Source organism: Chelonia mydas, chromosome 1 (assembly GCF_015237465.2).
Source record: "Chelonia mydas isolate rCheMyd1 chromosome 1, rCheMyd1.pri.v2, whole genome shotgun sequence".
NCBI classification, from domain to species: domain Eukaryota; kingdom Metazoa; phylum Chordata; order Testudines; family Cheloniidae; genus Chelonia; species Chelonia mydas.
Genome location: NC_057849.1, coordinates 10,313,246 through 10,332,627, shown reverse-complemented (window position 1 = coordinate 10,332,627; position 19,382 = coordinate 10,313,246). Strand labels below are relative to the sequence as shown.

Here is a 19,382-nt window from a genome sequence, read left to right as displayed (position 1 = left end):
AGCATGTACCTATCCAAGGTCAGAGAGAAGCTGTGACCGTAGGAGTTTAATACCAGCCTGGAGTGACCAGTATTAATTTTTAAAATCCTTGTGGGCCCCCAACTTCTGCACTCGAAGTGCCAGAGTTGGGATTCATCCTTGACAGCTACTTATCAGGAAACTGCAGTTTCTCAACTAGCAGTACATCAACCTGAACGTTCAGAGGAAATTTCTGAGCGGGAGCTGCCTCAGACCAGTAAATTAGCTTTGCTTATAGCCATATCTTCCTGTTCCCTTGTCATAAATATAAAGGGAAGGGTAACTACCTTTCTGTATACAGTGCTATAAAATCCCTCCTGGCCAGAGACAAAACCTAACAAAAATATTTTTACACACACTTGGTAACAGGCTTGGTGGTGCTGGTTGCTGCCAGTGAGGAAAACAGACAACAAAAAATGAAAACAAAAGAAAAATACCAAAACATCTTGATTTATTTGGATGTTAAAGTTATTCATCAGCAAGCCTTCAGTTTAGAATTTCAAATTATTAGGCATTATGTGCCTATTATAATTTTCTGAATTATAATAAATTCTCTCACTTCATAAAAAATTTGCCTCAAGGTATCAGAAGAGTTTAAAGCATCAATTTCACAGAACCAATTAATTGCAAGAACATCTCTCTAGGAAGCTCTGGATGCTGCTGACACCATACCCTGACCTACGGTAACTTCAGTGTTAATGAAGAGGATATCTTGGCTCTAGGGTTCTAGATTTCCTCAAAAGACCCAGTGAACCATGGAAGATCTTTCTTTTGGACAGTCCAGAACATTTTAGTACATAGACTGCTGATGTCTTTCACTTCCTGAAGGACTCCCAAGCCACTCTTTGCTCTTTTTGGATCTACACTCTTCCCCAAAGAGAAATAAGGAAGACCCTGCAATTCATCAAGACAAAGACATTTGCCCAGCACTTTCTTCCACCAAAGAACTTCAGAGCCTCTTTGAAAGGGGCAATGCTGTCAAAAGAGGAGACCTGTCTCAAGACACAGTGTCAACTGAGTCTACATCTGCACCCAAGCAACCATTGTGATGGGTTGATCAAGAGTTGCACTACAGTCTGTTCACAGGATCTAGACCCTTCTTCCCCTCCCACTTTGGAAGCATCTCTGCTTTTTCCATGATGCATGGAACTTACCAACAGGCTGCTGGGTCCTAGAAATAATCTCATCTGGATAATTCATTCAGTTCCATACTGCTCTTATTCTCTCCCCACCTTTCCAGTTCCCTCTTCAGGGACCCATCTCATGGGAGGCGGCTGTTGCACTGGGGAGAGCTCTCACTTCTGTCTCTCGGAGTAATAAAAAAGGCTCAGCCTCAATATCAGAGGGAAAGGTTTTATTCCAATAATTTCATAACCCTGAAGAAGGGAGATTGGCACGTCGTTCTGGATTCGAGGAGGCTCAATACCTTCGTCCATCACTTCAGATTCAGAACGGTAATCCTGGCATCCACGGTTCCATCACTAGATCCGCAAAACTGGTTTGCAACTCTTAATGTGGAAGACGCACACTTTCACACTGCAATACATCCAGTGCACAGGAAGTGTTTAAGCCTGTAGCTTGGATAGAATCCCTATGAGTCTCAGAGGACCCTCTCTTTTGGTATCTATTCAAGGCCAGTAGTGTTTACCAAGCTTCTAGCAGTTGTCCTACCTAAGAAGATAGGGTATAATAATGTAATTTATCTGGACTATTGGCTTGTTCAGGGAAAGTCACCACAGTAGGTGGAATCCACCATCCAACTGATTCTTCATTTCTTCCTTGCTGTCCGCCTGAGAGCCAACAAGGAAAAGTCTAGATTAACACTGGTGCAAAGAATAGAATACATAGCTGCAGTAACAGACTCTAACACAGCTAGATCTTATTTGCCCCAGGATGGATTCTGGTTCATACTACTGTAGCTTTCTTACAAAGCATACCCCTTTCAGGCAGCTAGGTGGGTTCAATCCATACTTTTACAAATCAGTATTCCATCGTAGAAACATCAAGGTCAGATGTGTCTTTTCTACCTACTTAGCTCGGGTTACTGCTTGTGAGTCACCAAAAGTGGAATATATATATGGAAAAGCCCTTAAAAAGAAAGAACTGGAGTAACTGCAGTTCTTCTAAATGTGTTGTCCATATATATATATTTATTTAATATATATTTATAAATATATATATTTCATGGCCCATCTTATCTATTAGTATAGAGCTCTAGATTCTGCAGTGGCAAAGGAATTCACTGGGAGCCGCTGCATCCTTTGTGCCCTTGGTATGCGAGCACAAGGACACTCAGGGTTTATGGAAGGCCCACCAGACACTACTGCTGGACAAAAGACTTCAATTTTGAGTGCATGTGGCTCATGTGCAAAAGAGTAGAATATATATATATATACAATACATCTCAAAGAAATTCAGGTATTGTCAGGTAAATCACTTTACTTTCATTCATACATACCAGAGCACTTTACAGAGAATGGTAGTAGGGCTTGGAGTAGAACAGTAGGCTTATAGACTAGGTTCCAAATTCAGGTCTTTAGTTCAGTTCTTTATTCCTGAGCATCAGGCCAGCAGTGCACACCCCTCCCCATTGCTCTCAGCCTAGGAGGCAGAGGCAGCAACCCACATTGTTCTGCTCTCACCTCTTTACCAACTGCAACCATATTGATGAGCTCCTGATTGAACTGGACACAATCCTCCATGGCAGAAAGGTCAGTAATCATAGGCTGGGCTATTAGTGGGATTATCAAGGCACAGAGGATGTAGGGAAGGTCTTATGGGGAGTGATTCTGAATCTTCCATGGTAAGATACACCACAACTCCCATACAGAATTCTTCAAATGTCTGTATAAATCTTGAAGCAATTGTTCTTGTTGTTTTTCTTTCAGAGATGTCTTGTGCGGAAGACTGCAGTGTGTTAATGTTAAAAAAATACCTCAAAGCAATTATCGTGGGTCCATAGTTCAGACTCCAGTTGGCAATGTTTTGTGTTGGGGTACAGAATTTAGTGCTGGGATGGAGGTAGTAGACATTGGATTGGTGAGAGATGGCACAGCATGTGGTGATAACAAGGTACTGTAGTAAGTACAGTTAGATTTGTGAACGGATGAAATACAGAGGAGGACTTGAACTCTTGTTCCCCTCTCCAAGTTTCCTTCCCTCCCCTTACCTGAAAAACTTCTAAGACACTTCTGAGGACAACCTGTTCTCCACAGGTGGCTGAGGCAGACCAGTAGGTACCCCCTTCTTAATCCTTCAAAAGACATGAGTGATTAGTGGCAACAGATATTCTTCCCTTTTGTGGGGTATGTGGAGAGATGATAAGAGTCAGATTTTTCCAATGCTCCTAGGTGCCTAATTCCCATTTCAGTTGAAGTTAGGTGCTTAGGCACTTTAGAAAATCCCACTAGCTACCTATCTTTATCTTTGGGCACCTAAATACCTTTAAAAATCTGACTCTAGATGTCTCCTACTCTCCTGAATGTGCTAAACTGTCTAAATCCATCTTCATTTTCTCTGTATATGCCAGCACAGGACTAAAAAGACACATGCTAATGTTCCAGGAAGAAGGCTTGTACAAAAAGGTGTATCTTGCAACATGCTCTGAGAACAGTTAGGCTTGAGCTAAGCCTGCTCTGCCTGGGTACCTGTCTGGGTTTGCAATATTAATCTAGAAGCAAAATCCTCAAATGTTAAAATAGTGCTTAAAAACCGGGAGGGTATTTGTCCCAGCAGTTACATGCTTGTGACTGATGGGATGATTGGGCCCATTTCATTCTTCCATTGGGTGAGTGTACAGGAGTTTATCTAGCTACTTATCTGTTTTTCTGTGACTATATTTTTATTTTGATATCTGAGAATGACTGTACAATCTAGTCTACTAGGTGCATAATACTCACTTTCTCAGCTGTGGTTTTTAAATGCTTTAAAGTTTGTCTTTAAAAATGCAAAAAGGCCCAGGAAATTTATAAACAACATCATTTCTGTACAACTTCTTTAATTCCTGTATTGGTATCTTTTCCCCAACAGCATAAAAGGAAGTCTGCATTCTTCTTTGAGTTACTGCAAAATTGGATCCCACTAAAGGTGCTTGTGTGCCCCATCACAGGAGTTCAGAATGTACCAGATACACCTTCGTGCTCCCCCTCCCAAGTGCCACTCCGTTCCTTCCCACTGCTTAGACAGAAAGTTGGAATAACATTGTGTCCCTACTGTACTTTGTTACTTTGCAGTTAGAGTAGAAGTTTGTAGTTTGTTTAGTTTCCTGTAGTTGTTAATGTTTCATTTAGCCCATTGGCAGTAAAATATATTTTAAAAAAAAGAAATAAAAAATAATAGAGCATAGACTGTATCTGGGAATGATGGCTGAGCCTAGATTTGTTGGGATATATATATATTCATCACAATGTAGAATGTTATAGGTCATTGCGGCCTGATATGAATGATGCATGCTTGACATGAATACGTGCGTTGCAAGTTCGCAACCGAAACAAGAATTTAAGGTCAAGGACTATTAGAACTATTTGTGCAAAAACAATCTTATGTTCCGAGAAAAATACAGGAAATCATCAGAAAATGAAATAACACCAACTGGACTAATATAAAATTGTACTAGAACTGGAGGAAGTGGCACATCTTGGATCATGGCGGCCCGGCCAGGATTGTCTCTTTGGAATTGTGTGGGTGGAAGGCCTAGTAAACAAAGGCAAAGAACCGATGTCACGACAGAATGGACTATAAATGTTTGCCTATGACTTCTGCAAATCAGTCATTTATTGATCTAGAGCCCCATCTGGATATAGATGTGGTTTTCGCCGGCTCCCCGCATCTTATGATCTTATCCTGATGGAAGGAATGTCGACTAGCCATCAGGACCATTCTGATCTTTGGACTCTGGTATAGTATGTTTGGGGTGTGAATGTGGAGTAAGGTTTGTTTTATAATCAATAAAGAGCATTTAAAGTATTATATACCAACACTGTCTCCGGTATCTGCTTGCTCCCCATCCAATAGGGAGACCTCTATTGCAGGTCTAACAGATTTCCTGGCTTTAAATCATGCCCCCCTTGTTGAGGAGTGTCTGGGGGAGAGGGGATATTCCTCTGACAGAGACCCATGACACGTATCTCTACTGTTTGGATGAAGAGCCCATCATTGCTAAGTGTTCAATATGCAAATTATTAAGAAATATACACGGAAGGAGAGACAAACTAGAATAAACATTTTCCTCATGGAAAATGCATGAGGTTTATGGTGGATTCTGAACAGAGGCATGTTACCAGAGACATGACACCAAGCTCAGGAGGAGCAAAGAAACCAAAAGAGACTCTACAAAATCCTTCAGGTCAGTTAGGGATCCCTGCTGTCCAAGGACTGAGAGAGCTGGACTCCAAGTCAGCTTCTCTTCACATTCTCTGTCTCCAGTGCTGGGTAGGAGGAAATGTTTTTTAATGGTGCTGTTGGAGTTGGCATGGGAAGAAGCAGGGTCAGAGCTGTCACTGTTGCATCACCATAAAGAACCATCCCAGAAATCTTCTTAGCTGGTACCGAAGGCTTGAGGGGATAGGAGGGCACAGATGCACTTGTTACACTCCACCATGACACCAGAGTTGTTGGCACTATCCCTCACAGCTCCAGGGCGTTCAGCATGGTCATCCCAGTGCCATCTATATTGGCACTGCCATTACTAAATAAATCCCACTCACCACTGACTGTTTCAGCCTCTGTGGAATCTTCAATATGGAGGGATGTGGCACTGGCTTCCTCAGCACTGATGTCCCTTACAAGTAATTTCTTGACACCTCTCTGTGTCCTCACTAGATCTCAGGATTACTACAGAGCCTGACTCACCAATAATCTCATGGCCATAGCCCCTGCACTGGCTATATCAGGCAGTGCTGCCCCGAGCCTCCCTTAGTTCCTTCTTATTGCCCGTAGCTGGAGTCAGAGCTCTATGTGGTTTTTATTTCACCTTCTTCTATTTAGTGACTTTGTTCTCTAATTGTATATCGTTAATTAGTACCCCGAGTATAGTTACTTAGATTTAGTGTTAGGTAGTTGTTGTTGAAGTTTTCCCTGGTGTTGCCCTCACCAGGATTTAAACATTGTCTGTTGTTTTGGGAACGATCCCCACGTGGAGTGTTTGCTGTGTCTAGGTGAAGCCAATGTCAAGGAGTAGTGTTCAATTTGCAGATCGTTCACGAAATAGACTCAAGTGGTGAGGTATCTTCATCTGAAGCAGCACCTGCTCGAAGAAGCCAGGCAGCCTGCTTTGGCACAGAGGATCTCATCAGCTCAGAGGTTGCCCCCTAGTGCAGAGAATGCTGCCACTTCGCATCCTGGAGCTGGCACCTCTTTGAGGAGGCAGAGGAGTAGTACCCCATCAAGTGCACTGAGGAAAAGGTCATGTAAGACGGGACATGGAGTGGCCTCGGTCATTCAGGACTTATCTCCCTCCCCCAGAAGAAGCAATGAATCCTGGTGCACGGCATGGAGCATGTCCTGTCAACCAGGAAGGTCAGAGACCCTGTACTATTAACCCTGGTTCCAGCCCTGAGGCATCCACTGAGTCCGATACCAATGAGGGCAACAGTGGCTCCAGCTACTTCCATGCCGGCAACATATCAGGCAGTAGCGGACCTCCTCTGCCTTTCTGTCCTCACCTCTCCGTTGGTCCAGAACTTTGCCAGGGCTGTCTCCTTTATAACCCTATTGGCTGGCCAGGCCACTGAACTTAAGAGTCTGTCAGTGCTGCACCCAAATGCTTCCCTTCCAAACTCAGTGGAAATGGGGCCAGTACCAGACCCAGCACAAGGATCTCCATGGCACTAGGAACTTTGGTACCCCCTATGGCTGGCACCGCAAGTGTTGCCATGTTGGCAGTCACTGCCTTCAACTTTGGTATCATTGGTTACTTCAGTACCAATGCTGACTCTGGTGTCAACCCCACTCCCTGCACTGGAAGCAACAAAGGCATACTCAGTGATGCCAGTGCCATTTCCACTGTCGGTACCAGCCCCCTTGTCATTCTGGGCTATGGATGAGTGGGACCAGCTACTCACACCCTCAGGGTTGGCTCACCATTATGGCCCAGGACCACTCGATAATTGAGTCAGGACCTTTCTCTTTCTTTCTTCCCATCACCTGATTGAGAGCTGTTCATGGAACACTATGGGTACCAGGATTGGCACACATCTCGTTATCTGATGGAGGCCCCTGCCCTGGCACCTATGGGCCACCAATGCCCTATGCATACTAGTAATCTCCACAAAATCCATGGGACACTCCTCAGTTGCAGAGACCCGCTCCTCGTCCTGCTCAAGGCCAAGACCACTGACTACATCTATGGCAGTGACTGTCAGTTCACCACATCTGCAGGTACTGGTGAGGCTTCCCCTCAGGGAGCCTCCAGAGTTGTCCTGCCTGGGCCAATCAGCCCTGGAGCAGGATCCAGCTCAGGCACACTTAACTGCCTCATCCTCACCCCTGGATGGTTCTGTGGTGCTGGGATGTTCCTCCCCTTTGGTACCAGAGGATTTCAAGGCATACCAGGACCTGTTACTGCGTGTGGCTGCATCTCTGAGTAAGATGGCAAAAGAGAAGCTGTTTTCTGTGTGGTCATTGGCCCATGGAATTCAACCAATACTGTCTTCTATCCAGGACATATTGGAATACCTGCTGCACCTTCAGTCTTTTGGACTTGAGCTTAGTTTATTCAAAGTGCATTTGGCAGCTATACTGGTATTTCATCCCCCTAGCAAGGGAAGATCAATCTTCTCCAATCCCATGATAGCAAGGTTCTTAAAAGGGCTTCTTCACCTACATCTGCCAGTCCAAGAGCTGGTTCCTCTGTGTGACCTTTAAATAGCCATAGTCTGCACCGCTACAGACTAGGGACCGAATGGCTAGGCAGCAGTTCTGCGGAAAAGGACCTAGGGGTGACAGTGGACGAGAAGCTGGATATGAGTCAGCAGTGTGCCCTTGTTGCCAAGAAGGCCAATGGCATTTTGGGATGTATAAGTAGGGGCATAGCGAGCAGATCGAGGGACGTGATCGTTCCCCTCTATTCGACACTGGTGAGGCCTCATCTGGAGTACTGTGTCCAGTTTTGGGCCCCACACTACAAGAAGGATGTGGATAAATTGGAAAGAGTCCAGCGAAGGGCAACAAAAATGATTAGGGGTCTAGAGCACATGACTTCTGAGGAGAGGCTGAGGGAGCTGGGATTGTTTAGTCTGCAGAAGAGAAGAATGAGGGGGGATTTGATAGCTGCTTTCAACTACCTGAAAGGGGGTTCCAAAGAGGATGGCTCTAGACTGTTCTCAATGGTAGCAGATGACAGAACGAGGAGTAATGGTCTCAAGTTGCAATGGGGGAGGTTTAGATTGGATATTAGGAAAAACTTTTTCACTAAGAGGGTGGTGAAACACTGGAATGCGTTACCTAGGGAGGTGGTAGAATCTCCTTCCTTACAGGTTTTTAAGGTCAGGCTTGACAAAGCCCTGGCTGGGATGATTTAACTGGGACTTGGTCCTGCTTTGAGCAGGGGGTTGGACTAGATGACCTTCTGGGGTCCCTTCCAACCCTGATATTCTATGATTCTATGATTCTATGATTCAATGGGGCCTCCTTTTGAGCCCCCAGCATCTTGTCCCTTTCCACTCTTCTGTTGGAAAACTGTTTTCCTGGTTCCAATAACATCTGCAAAGATAGGGTGTAAGGAACAGGCTCTGATGGCAAAGTTTCCTTATAGAAGATTCTCCAAAGACAAGGTGACTTTACAACCATACCAAAAATGTTTGTCTAAAGTGGCCTCTCAGTTTCACTTGGACCAGGCAGTATACTTCCCTGTATTCTTTCATAAGCCACATTCATCTCTGGAGGAGCAGCGTCTCCAAACATTAGATGTCAGGCAATGCCTAGCCTTCTATTTGGATAGGACTAAACCATTTCATGCTTTTCCTCACCTGTTTGTGTCATATGCAGATCGCATGAAGAGTCAAGTGTTCTCTTCACAGACCATCTCTAAATGGATAATATCTTGTGTCAAGACTACAGATGAAATAGCTTTGGCTATACCACCTCAGTGGGTGCGAGCTCATTCAACAAGAGCATAAGTAATGTCTGTAGCAATCCTCAGTGACATTTCCATATTAGATATTTGCAAGGCTGTTACGTGGTAATACATACATACATACATTTACGAACCATAATGCCATTACCACATCTTCCACGGCGGATGCAAGATTCATAAGGGTGGTCCTGCAATTCTTGTTTAGGTAGACTCCAAGGCCCTCCTCCTGGGAGGGGTACAGCTTGTGAATTACAGCAAATGGAATACATGGCTGCATCTTTTGCAAGACGAAGAAATGGTTATTTACTGTAACTGTGATTCTTCAAGATGTGATGCAGAGTATATTCCATGATCCACCCTCTGTACTCTCTGCACTGGAATCTCATCTCATGGATGTTCAGGGTGAAGAAACTGAGTGGGGGGGCAGTGCCACTTCATCTAGCGAGGGGAGGGGGCTATGGCACAAGGTGTGAGCACTGCCTAGAGCCCTACGTGGATACACAAATGTGTATCCACATCCGATTCGTATCCACAAAAAATATCCGCGGATATCCGCAGATATCTGTGGGTTTGCAGGGCTCTACACTGGGGGCCAGGCTGAGGCCCCAAGGCATCCCCCCTGCTGGAGCCCGGTTGGGGACAGCCATGTGGGCAGCTGTGGGGAGCCTGCGTGGAGTCACAGACCCTCCACCTGCCCTCAGCCAGGCGGTAAGCCTGGCGGGCGGGGACACAGTCGGGGCTGTCTCAGCCCCCCACCCCCGCCCGCATTGCGGGCAGGCGAAGGGTCCTCCACCGCTCCCCAAGGCTCCCCAGCTGGGCTCCACGCTGGCCTGGCCAGGGGGAGGGGGAGACCTGGGGAGCTGCCTGGGGGCTGCTTGGGCTCCACGCCCAAGGCAGGTGGAGGGTCTGTTGCAGCTCCCCACAGCTGTCTGCCCAGCTCTTACCATAGCCGGGCTGCGGCTTCAAGCCACCACCCTCCCCGGACGGAGCCGGGTAAGGGAGAGCCACGCTGGCAGCTGTGGGGAACCGCAGCGCACCTTCCTCCTGTCCTGGGTGGGGGGCCTGAGCAGCCCCCCACCAATTGCCCCTGCCTCTGAGCCCCCCGTCAAATGTCCCAGCCCCTCCGCCCATATCCCCGCCCCTCCAGCATCTCCACCCACCCAGGGCAGGTGGAGAGAGTCAGGCTCCCCCCAGCTGCCAGCACGGCTCTCCTGGCCCCAGCTACTGCCAGGGAGGTGGCTCGGAGCCGCAGCCCAGCCATGGGAAGAGCTGGGCAGGCAGCTGTGCAGAGCCACGGCAGACCCTCCCCCTGCCCTGAGCGGGGAGCCCGAGCAGCCGCCCGCCAGATATCCCAGCCTCCATGCCTCCCAGTCTCTCCACCCGTATGGAACCTACTTTTGAACCTTTATCCAATTATTCAGTTCATCTATTGTCAATGAAAGTGAGTTGCAAGCTTTCATGATAAACACTCCCAACATAGTTTTTGATATGGCTAGAATAACTATGAGGCTTCACCTGTCTTTGATTCCAAAAGTATTGTCAGACTTTCATATAAATCAGTCTATTCACTTACCAGGTTTTTCCCCAGAAACCTCATTCCTTGTCAGCTGAATCTAAATTAAATACTTTACATGTGAGAAGATCATTGTTATATTACCTGGATAGAACTAAACCTATTAATAAGACTTCAAAACTTTTTGTTGTTTATAGTAATAAATCCAAAGGGATGGCTATTTCATCACAAAAACTCTAAAAATGGATATCAGATTGTATTAGGATATTGTACAATAATAGTGAGTCCTCCTTCAAACATTCAGACTGGGTGGCAAAGGAACTGCGTGGCAGTTGATGTCGCCAGGCCCTTTATGCCATCAGGAGAGGGAGTGTGAGAGCATACTGGGTGCAAGCACAATACCTGCTGGACACTATTAGCTAAAATGTTCCAAATTCCTGTCCTGGGGCACACAGAAATCATGAGTGGGATCCACATGTGCAGAACTTCTCAAAGAATCACAGTTACTGTAAGGGAAGTAACCAATCTTTTTGATGCCTGGCTCACCTTTTTTCTTCTCATCTCAGTTTACCACCATTATCCTAAGTATTTCAGTGTCCAGGTTGATTCCCCATCTGACCCAGTAGCTGCTCACCACCTTGCTCTCACCTTCCTATATAATCTTCAATGATCAATTGATTTATAAAGTACAAAACTTAATCCTAGATGTCAATATGATATACCTAAGGAGCAGCTTCACGACAGAGAATCTCCCCAACAGGAATTGACCTTAATCTTGCAAAAGGCATAGGATATAGAATAACAGGTTTGCGCCTATTGAGTAATGCTTGAAATACTGAACTAGGCAAATACTGGCCAAAAATTATTAAATGTGACCAACTGCACTGAGAGGGTAATAGAGAAAGATAAGAAATTTAAATGTAATGTTTCAAGAGAGCTACCTATAGTGCAAGGTTTTACACTAAAAATACTTAAAGGAGAAATGTTATTTTCTAGAAACTGATTCTTTGAGTAGACTGTCTATATCAGGGGTTGGCAACCTTTCAGAAGTGGTATGCCGAGTCTTCATTTATTCACTCTAATTTAAGGTTTCGCGTGCCATTAATACATTTTAACATTTTTAGAAGATCTCTTTCGATAAGTCTATAATATATAACTAAACTATTGTTGTATGTAAAGTAAATAAGGTTTTTAAAATGTTTAAGATGCTTCATTTAAAATTAAATTAGAATGCAGAGCCCCTGGGACCAGTGGCCAGGACCCGGGCAGTGTGAGTGCCACTGAAAATCAGCTCATATGCCACCTTTGGCACATGTGCCATAGGTTGCCTACCCCGGTCTATATAGATCCACCCTCCCCACTTCTTCGGCATCTCTGATATAGATTCTGATGAAGTGGAAGGAACACCATTCTGCAAATGAGCACATTCACAGCCTTTATGCTTGCTACTTTCTGGAGGGCTCGGCTTTGGTGCCAAGAATGCAGTGAAACTTTGAAAAAACAATTATTTACCACTAATTTTTCTTTTTGACCCTAGGTGTGGTTTCCACATCTATTAATCAGTCAGAATACAGGCTTTCCTACTGTCATTCCACTATCTAACGTATACTTATGTGTGAACTTTTACAGATATGTATAAACAGGACATGTGTCAATATAACAGTTCTGAATTATGACTGTCATGACAAAAAATGCAGTGGTAGAGGGGTAAGTAGCAAAGATTGGAACATCCCTTGCATATTAAAATGTAATAAATAAAACACTGGAATTAGTTCTCTCAGCAGCTATGTTTCACATTAGATATCTTGTGCTCCATCTGATGAAAAGCCACTACAGTGTATGACACATGATGTAGTAAGATCTCCAAAGCAGTCAGGTCTCATGCCTTATAGGTTTTATAGATAATAAATTATTTCTATGCATTGCACTTACAATCAGCTAGGGAGTCAGTGCAGAACAAGAAACACGGGTGTTACATTCTCATAGCACTAGATGAAGGCTCCAGAATAGCACTAAATGGAGCACAATACAGTCATCCAGCATGGCCCTGACAGAGATATTGATAACTGAGCTGAGGTCTGCCTTAGATAGGAAAGGTCATAATCTTCAGGCCAGCTGAAGGTGATAAAAGGCATTTTGGGCCATTGCTGTCCCCTAGGACTCCATGGTTTATTGTTGGATACAGTAATACATTCCTCACAGTGGGGTGTGAGGTTTGCAAACCTCAGTTAAAGTGCACTGAGATCCTCAGATGGAATGTGCAAAATATTTCATTAGTTTTATTCCTTTTGACCAGGCTTCCCATCCACGTACAACCATGTCTCCTCTTCTTTATTCTCTCTTGTTTTCTCTCCACAACAACTTTCATTCCGTCATCAACAAGAAAATGATAGAACCGTAACTTCCCTTGCTCTTAATGGCATGGCATTTCTAGATGACTTCATAGGAATGTTTACAAATCCTGTATTTTGTGACAGTGCTATGACCAGCAACCCTTGTTCTATGACTTTCTTACTGAAGAGACTGAACACCTCTAGAGTGTCAGTTGAATGGGAAAACCTCAGATAAAAATTGCCCTCCACAGTAAGATTGAACCCATCCCATGCTAATTTTAAAGAGGAAATTTGCTATGCAGGATAAAGGCTTGTCTACTCTAGGTAATAGCTTAGCTGTACACACCAAAAGTCTAGGCGGAATCACGGAGAGATGAATGTGGGTATTTCAGATACTTTTGGAATAAATGATACTGAGGAACAGAAAATCTCAAATGCCAATGAAATACTTTGCTGTAGTGATACACATAAATATGAACAATTTTTTAATGTCATCAATTCTGTGAAACTGGAGTAACCTGGATTCCTGATAAACTGCCCAAAGCCCCAGCATGGCACAGACTATATAGGATACCTTCTAGACATGGCTATAAGGCCCTGGGGGCTGGGACTAGAACCAGAACCAGAACCCTGATCCTTTGACTCCAAAAGCCCTCACCTGCCTCTACCACTTGAGCTATAGGAGAACTCCTGTAGCAGCTAATAATGGAAGTGGATCGCATATCCTCTGTCAGTCAGCCACTAAAAAGCAATGTGCACAGTTACTTCATTACTTACCCATCTGCAGTTGGACATTTTTCATCCTGAGGTTCACAGGAGTTTAAGTCCAGCAGTATAAGGAGACCCATGCAGACCACAGATGCGATTACTATTTAAATCACACACAAATAGGGAACTGAAACAAGAACAAGATGATAGTATGACAGGATGTGCATGCTCCCTTCTGAGCTGGACCATTAGTAGTACCTTCACTAAGAATCATCCTTTCTTAAAACCCAATTTTACAGTGTAAAAAACATCTGGCTGATTTCTGGTCTGATCTGAGGTCACCATACTACTGAGTATTAACCTGAGTTTAACCAAGGTCTAACCAAACTCTTTGGGGCAGGGACTGTCATTTATTACACATTCGTACAGCACCTAGCACAATGGTGTCCCAACCTTCTTTGTCTCCTTTAGGCACTTCTGCAAAATAAATGTTAAATGATAACAACTAGCATTGTGTTCTGACCTCAGTTTACTCCTAGAAGTAGAAAACCTGCTTATAATCCCATGGCTCCTCCTCCACTTTAAATCAGTCAGTGAGCCAACTCCTGCTTTCCAAGCTGCATTCCTAGCACCAGATGGTGCAGTGGAAAAATAGAAACAGAAGCACTGGAATGGCAACAAGTGGAGTTCAAGAACTACAGGTTAATACAGCCAGCTTCACCTGGCTCTGACAGTAAAAGATTCTCCTCCAAGATAAGAATACGCAGGTCTCTACTTTTTATAGTACAGAGAGAAGGAAAAAAACAACTCTCCCATATGCACTCTGCTGTTGGTTTCTTGCTACCTATCTTTCTCCTGTGTGCTTTCAACATGATTCAATAAAATTACAATTTTTCATATATTAGCCCTTTAATAATGCTATCTATTAGATTTTATTGTTTCATGCCATTTATACATTTATTTTATTTCAGGTGTGCAATAGCAACCGAAACTGCCATTGTGATTTTGGGTGGGCCCCTCCAGACTGTAAATACAAAGGATTTGGAGGAAGTGTTGACAGTGGGCCCCCTCCGACTCCAAATGGTAAGTGCTGTGAAAAACTAAGCACTCAAGACAGTTCACTTTCTTCTCTATCTTCTGTTACATCAACATCAGTTCGTCTGCTGTTGCCAGTCTTTTTATTTGTTTCACTGATGAGCCTCCAGACTTCACTTCCATGAGTTATATTTGTATAGTGGGTAACCTTTCTTTCTCTTGCCAGTTTGGCTTGGCAAACTCTAAAACATATAGTCTGAATGGGGGAGCTTACATACATTGCTCTCACACGCCAAACGAGTGACCTCCAATCTGTACCAAATCTCCTCCAAACCAGTGAGTTCTTAAGTTTGGTTTCGTGGTATCTGCTCCAGGGGAAACAACATGTTTCATGTTCTTCTGAGTATAATAACATGTAGCATGTTGAATCTTGTTTTGGAAATTTGCTTTGTGAAAGATTTGAAAAACCTTTTGTAAAACACCATTTAAGCAATAATCAATTAAATAACAGATTCTAACTAGATAAAGTCTTATATTTGGTAATTTACTCATATATAAATTAGTAACATCAGATTTGCAGCTGCTTTGGATGGATTGATCTTGGCTGTGTCCTTGAGTAAAGCACTATGGATTGATATTTATATTTTCTGTTTATGTCCTTCTTTTCTGTAGGTTCTGATTTTCTTGGCTGCTAGGGTCTTCCCTTGCACAGTCTGTCTCTTGCTGCTTCTGGAATTTTTATCTTCTCTTCTTCCAGTTGATCACTCTTTTTCTTTATCTCTGAGACCTTTGTTCTCTCTTAAGGTTGTATTTTTCCATCTGTTCTTAAAAACAACAACAACACACCCCACCTTTCATTCTTTTCCCATAATTTAACCATACTACATCTCACCATTGCTTAATCCTCCCATATTTGTTAATACCATTCCAAACATTTTAGAGAAAGAGTTGAAATCTAATGGTGTGAGAGCAGGCCTGGAAACTAGGAACTTCTGAGATCTCATCTTGGCCCTGACAATAACTCCTTTGTAGCCATGGGAAGTCCTCTCTGTGGCTCTGTTTTCTCATCTCTAAAAGAGAAATAATATTTAACCATACCTCACAGGAATGTGGTGAGGAGAACATAAGAACAATCATAGTGGTCAGACCAATGGTCCATCTAACCCAGTATCCTGTCTTCCAACAGTGGCCAATGCCAGGTGCTTCAGAGGGAATGAACAGAACAGGGAATCATCAAGTGGTCCATCCCCTGTTGCCCATTCCCAGCTTCTAGCAAACAGAGGCTAGGGACACTGCAGAGCATGGTTTTGAATTCCTGCCCATCCTGGCTAATAGCCATTGATGGATCTATCCTCCATGAACTTATCTAGTTTTTTTTTAATTAATTTTAAGTAATTGATCAGTGGGTCAAATTTAGAACTGGTGAAAGCAGGTGCATCTTCCAAAGAAACTTCTAGGACACATTCCTCAGTGACTTATGCTGGCAGAAACTGCCTATGCGTGGTAGGTGGTAAAGTAATGTACCTTGCTCCAACTAGGCACTCACTGGATGTGCAATATGAACATAACTTACATCTGAAGGGAGTGTACCAGAAAAAGCAGTCACCAGAAGATTGAAAGATAAAGTGGGATCACCTCCTTACTCTCTGCCCCTACCATCTTATCCTAAACTCTCCTGTTAATACATATCAGGGATACATCTCTTTCTCCACACTGAACTATTATCTTTTTAATGGCTAGGCTTTCCCTGGAACTTGGATAAGTTAGATATTGTTATTAACAGATATTTATCAAATACAGCAGTCTGAAACCAGGACGGGAAGGGGTTTCACTGTTGTTAACTAACACTGGTACTTCTCACTTACCATGAACATGCGAGACAAGTGGCGTATAAACAAACTCTGTGGAACTGTCTGAAAGCTCATACTAGGCCTCAGGAACTGCATTTTCATCTGTGTACTGACTGATTCAGCTCTACAATGTCTTCTTCGTGGATGCAGATTCTGAGGTGTCTGCTTTCCCAGAGTTTGACTAAGAGAAGGACTGGAATGAGAGCAAACTGTAACTCATATAAAATGGAAGACATGCTAGTTGGAGGGAAATATTAGGCAAATATGCAAGTGTTGTCTGCATCTTCAGCTGTGAGGCTTGTTCACCCTTTTTCTGATTGCTGACTTGAGGCTTTACTGGTCCCATCACTGCTGTTGAATTCTTGATGTGGGGTGGATGAATTGTGATACCTTTTTAATCTAAGGCCAGGAAGCTGTAACTTGTACTCTAATGTAAACCTGGCAGATGTCACCCACATCTTTGTCACTTCCAGCCCGCACTATAACAATGTGATCAACTTGGGGCTGCCCTTGAAAAGAACTGGAAGTCATTATTTATACAAAACCTAGAAGGCCTGATTCAGATATCTTAGTCAAACCAATTAGTACCTGTTGTACTGATCTCTAGGGCCAAAAGAGTTAAAGGTGTTATAAACTCTTTCACTGTCCAACATTGAAACAGTATTACAAAAGTTCATGGGGAGGGGGGTCCATAGAGACCCTGGTTTACTCAGTTTCTTGGCAAACATCCAAAAGCATTCATTCTAAAGTTGGAAGTTTATTGATCAATCACAAAAAAGAGCAAGAAATCAAAACAAGCATTTACATAGAAACCGAAATTGAGTGATTACACAGTACAAACAATTAAATACTATTAAAGTCTTTCTTTTTTTTGGAGGCAAAATCTCAGAGTGTCTTATTTTTACCAACAGCCTTTCTTTGATGAAAAGGAAAGGGTTAATTTTATTCTCAGTCCTGATGTATGAAGGGTATTCACTTCTGCTTTTAACAGACAGACAAACACAAGGTGGAAGAGAGAGAGGATAGAAAAGGTGGCGGAAATATAGTGTTTGTTGATGTTCTGGGGACACTTGGGTGGGCTGGTCGGTCACAAATGGATGCTTTAGGCTGGCAGGTCAGCCACAACATCTGTTGACTGGTCCCTGAATCACATTCCTGTCAGGAACATCATCTGGTTGGGTCTTTTCTGCTCAGACAGGGCAGGGGATGGATGGGCTATCTCATCTCGCTGTGCTGATGTGTGCAGTTCTGTTGATCTTAGGATCTGATGAAAAGCCAAAAAAGTGAGAGAGAGGATAGCAGGAAAAATATGGAGAAAGAAGTGGTTTGGGACTATTTAGAAAAGCTGGATGAGCACAAGTCTATGGGACCGGATGCACTGCATCCGAGAGTGCTAAAGGAGTTGGCGGATGTGATTGCAGAGCCATTGTCCGTTATCTTTGAAAACTCATGGCAATCGGGGGAAGTCCTGGATGACTGGAAAAAGGCTAATGTAGTGCCCATCTTTAAAAAAGGGAAGAAAGAGGATCCTGGGAACTACAGGCCAGTCAGCCTTACCTCAGTCCCTGGAAAAATCATGGAGCAGGTCCTCAAGGAATCAATTCTGAAGCACTTAGAGGAGAGGAAAGTGATCAGGAACAGTCAGCATGGATTCACCAAGGGCAAGTCATGCCTGAATAATCTAATTGCCTTCTATGACGAGATAACTGGCTCTGTGGATGAGGGGAAAACAGTGGACGTGTTGCTCCTTGACTTTAGCAAAGCTTTTGACATGGTCTCCCACTGTATTCTTGCCAGCAAGTTAAAGAAGTATGGGCTGGATGAATGGACTATAAGGTGAATAGAAAGTTGGCTAGATCGTTGGGCTCAACAGGTCGTGATCAATGGCTCCATGTCTAGTTGGCAGCCGGTATCAAGTGGAGTGCCCCAAGGGTCGGTCCTTGGGCCAGTTTTTTCAATATCTTCATAAATGATCTGGAGGATGGTGTGGATTGCACCCTCAGCAAGTTTGCAGATGACACTAACCTGGCAGGAGAGGTAGATACGCTGGAGGGTAGGGATAGGATACAGAGGGCCCTAGACAAATTAGAGGATTGGGCCAAAAGAAATCTGATGAGGTTCAACAAGGACAAGTGCAGAGTCCTGCACTTAGGATGGAAGAATCCCATGCACCGCTACAGACTAGGGACCGAATGGCTCGGCAGCAGTTCTGCAGAAAAGGAGCTAGGGGTTACAGTGGACGAGAAGCTGGATATGAGTCAACAGTGTGCCCTTGTTGCCAAGAAGGCCAATGGCATTTTGGGATGTATATGTAGGGGCATTGCCAGTAGATCGAGAGACGTGATCATTCCCCTCTATTCGACATTGGTGAGGCCTCATCTGGAGTACTGTGTCCAGTTTTGGGCCCCACGCTACAAGAAGGATGTGGAAAAATTGGAAAGAGTCCAGCGAAGGGCAAGAAAAATTATTAGAGGACTGGAACACATGACTTATGAGGAGCGGCTGAGGGAACTGGGATGATTTAGTCTGCGGAAGAGAAGAATGAGGGGGGATTTGATAGCTGCTTTCAACTACCTGAAAGGGGGTTCCAAAGAAGATGGATCTAGATTGTTCTCAGTGGTAGCTGATGACAGAACAAGGAGTAATGGTCTCAAGTTGCAGTGGGGGAGGTTTAGGTTTGATATTAGGAAAATCTTTTTCACTAGGAGGGTGGTGAAACACTGGAATGCGTTACCTAGGGAGGTGGTAGAATCTCCTTCCTTAGAGGTTTTTAAGGTCAGGCTTGACAAAGCCCTGGCTGGGATGATTTAGTTGGGGATTGGTCCTGCTCTGAGCAGGGGGTTGGACTAGAT

The 19,382-nt window shown here is 44.0% G+C and overlaps 1 protein-coding gene across 1 annotated transcript in view; it reads left to right on the top strand.

The window, feature by feature from the left end:
- Positions 1-16,715, top strand: part of LOC114021340 (disintegrin and metalloproteinase domain-containing protein 9) — a 105,775-nt gene extending 89,060 nt beyond the window's left edge. The window contains exons 16-19 of the mRNA XM_043525839.1: positions 2,907-3,090; positions 12,234-12,311; positions 14,617-14,728; positions 16,681-16,715. Coding sequence (XP_043381774.1) covers positions 2,907-3,090; positions 12,234-12,311; positions 14,617-14,728; positions 16,681-16,715 — 409 coding nt within the window. The remainder of the gene's footprint in view (positions 1-2,906; positions 3,091-12,233; positions 12,312-14,616; positions 14,729-16,680) is intronic.
- Positions 16,716-19,382: the final 2,667 nt, after the last annotated feature.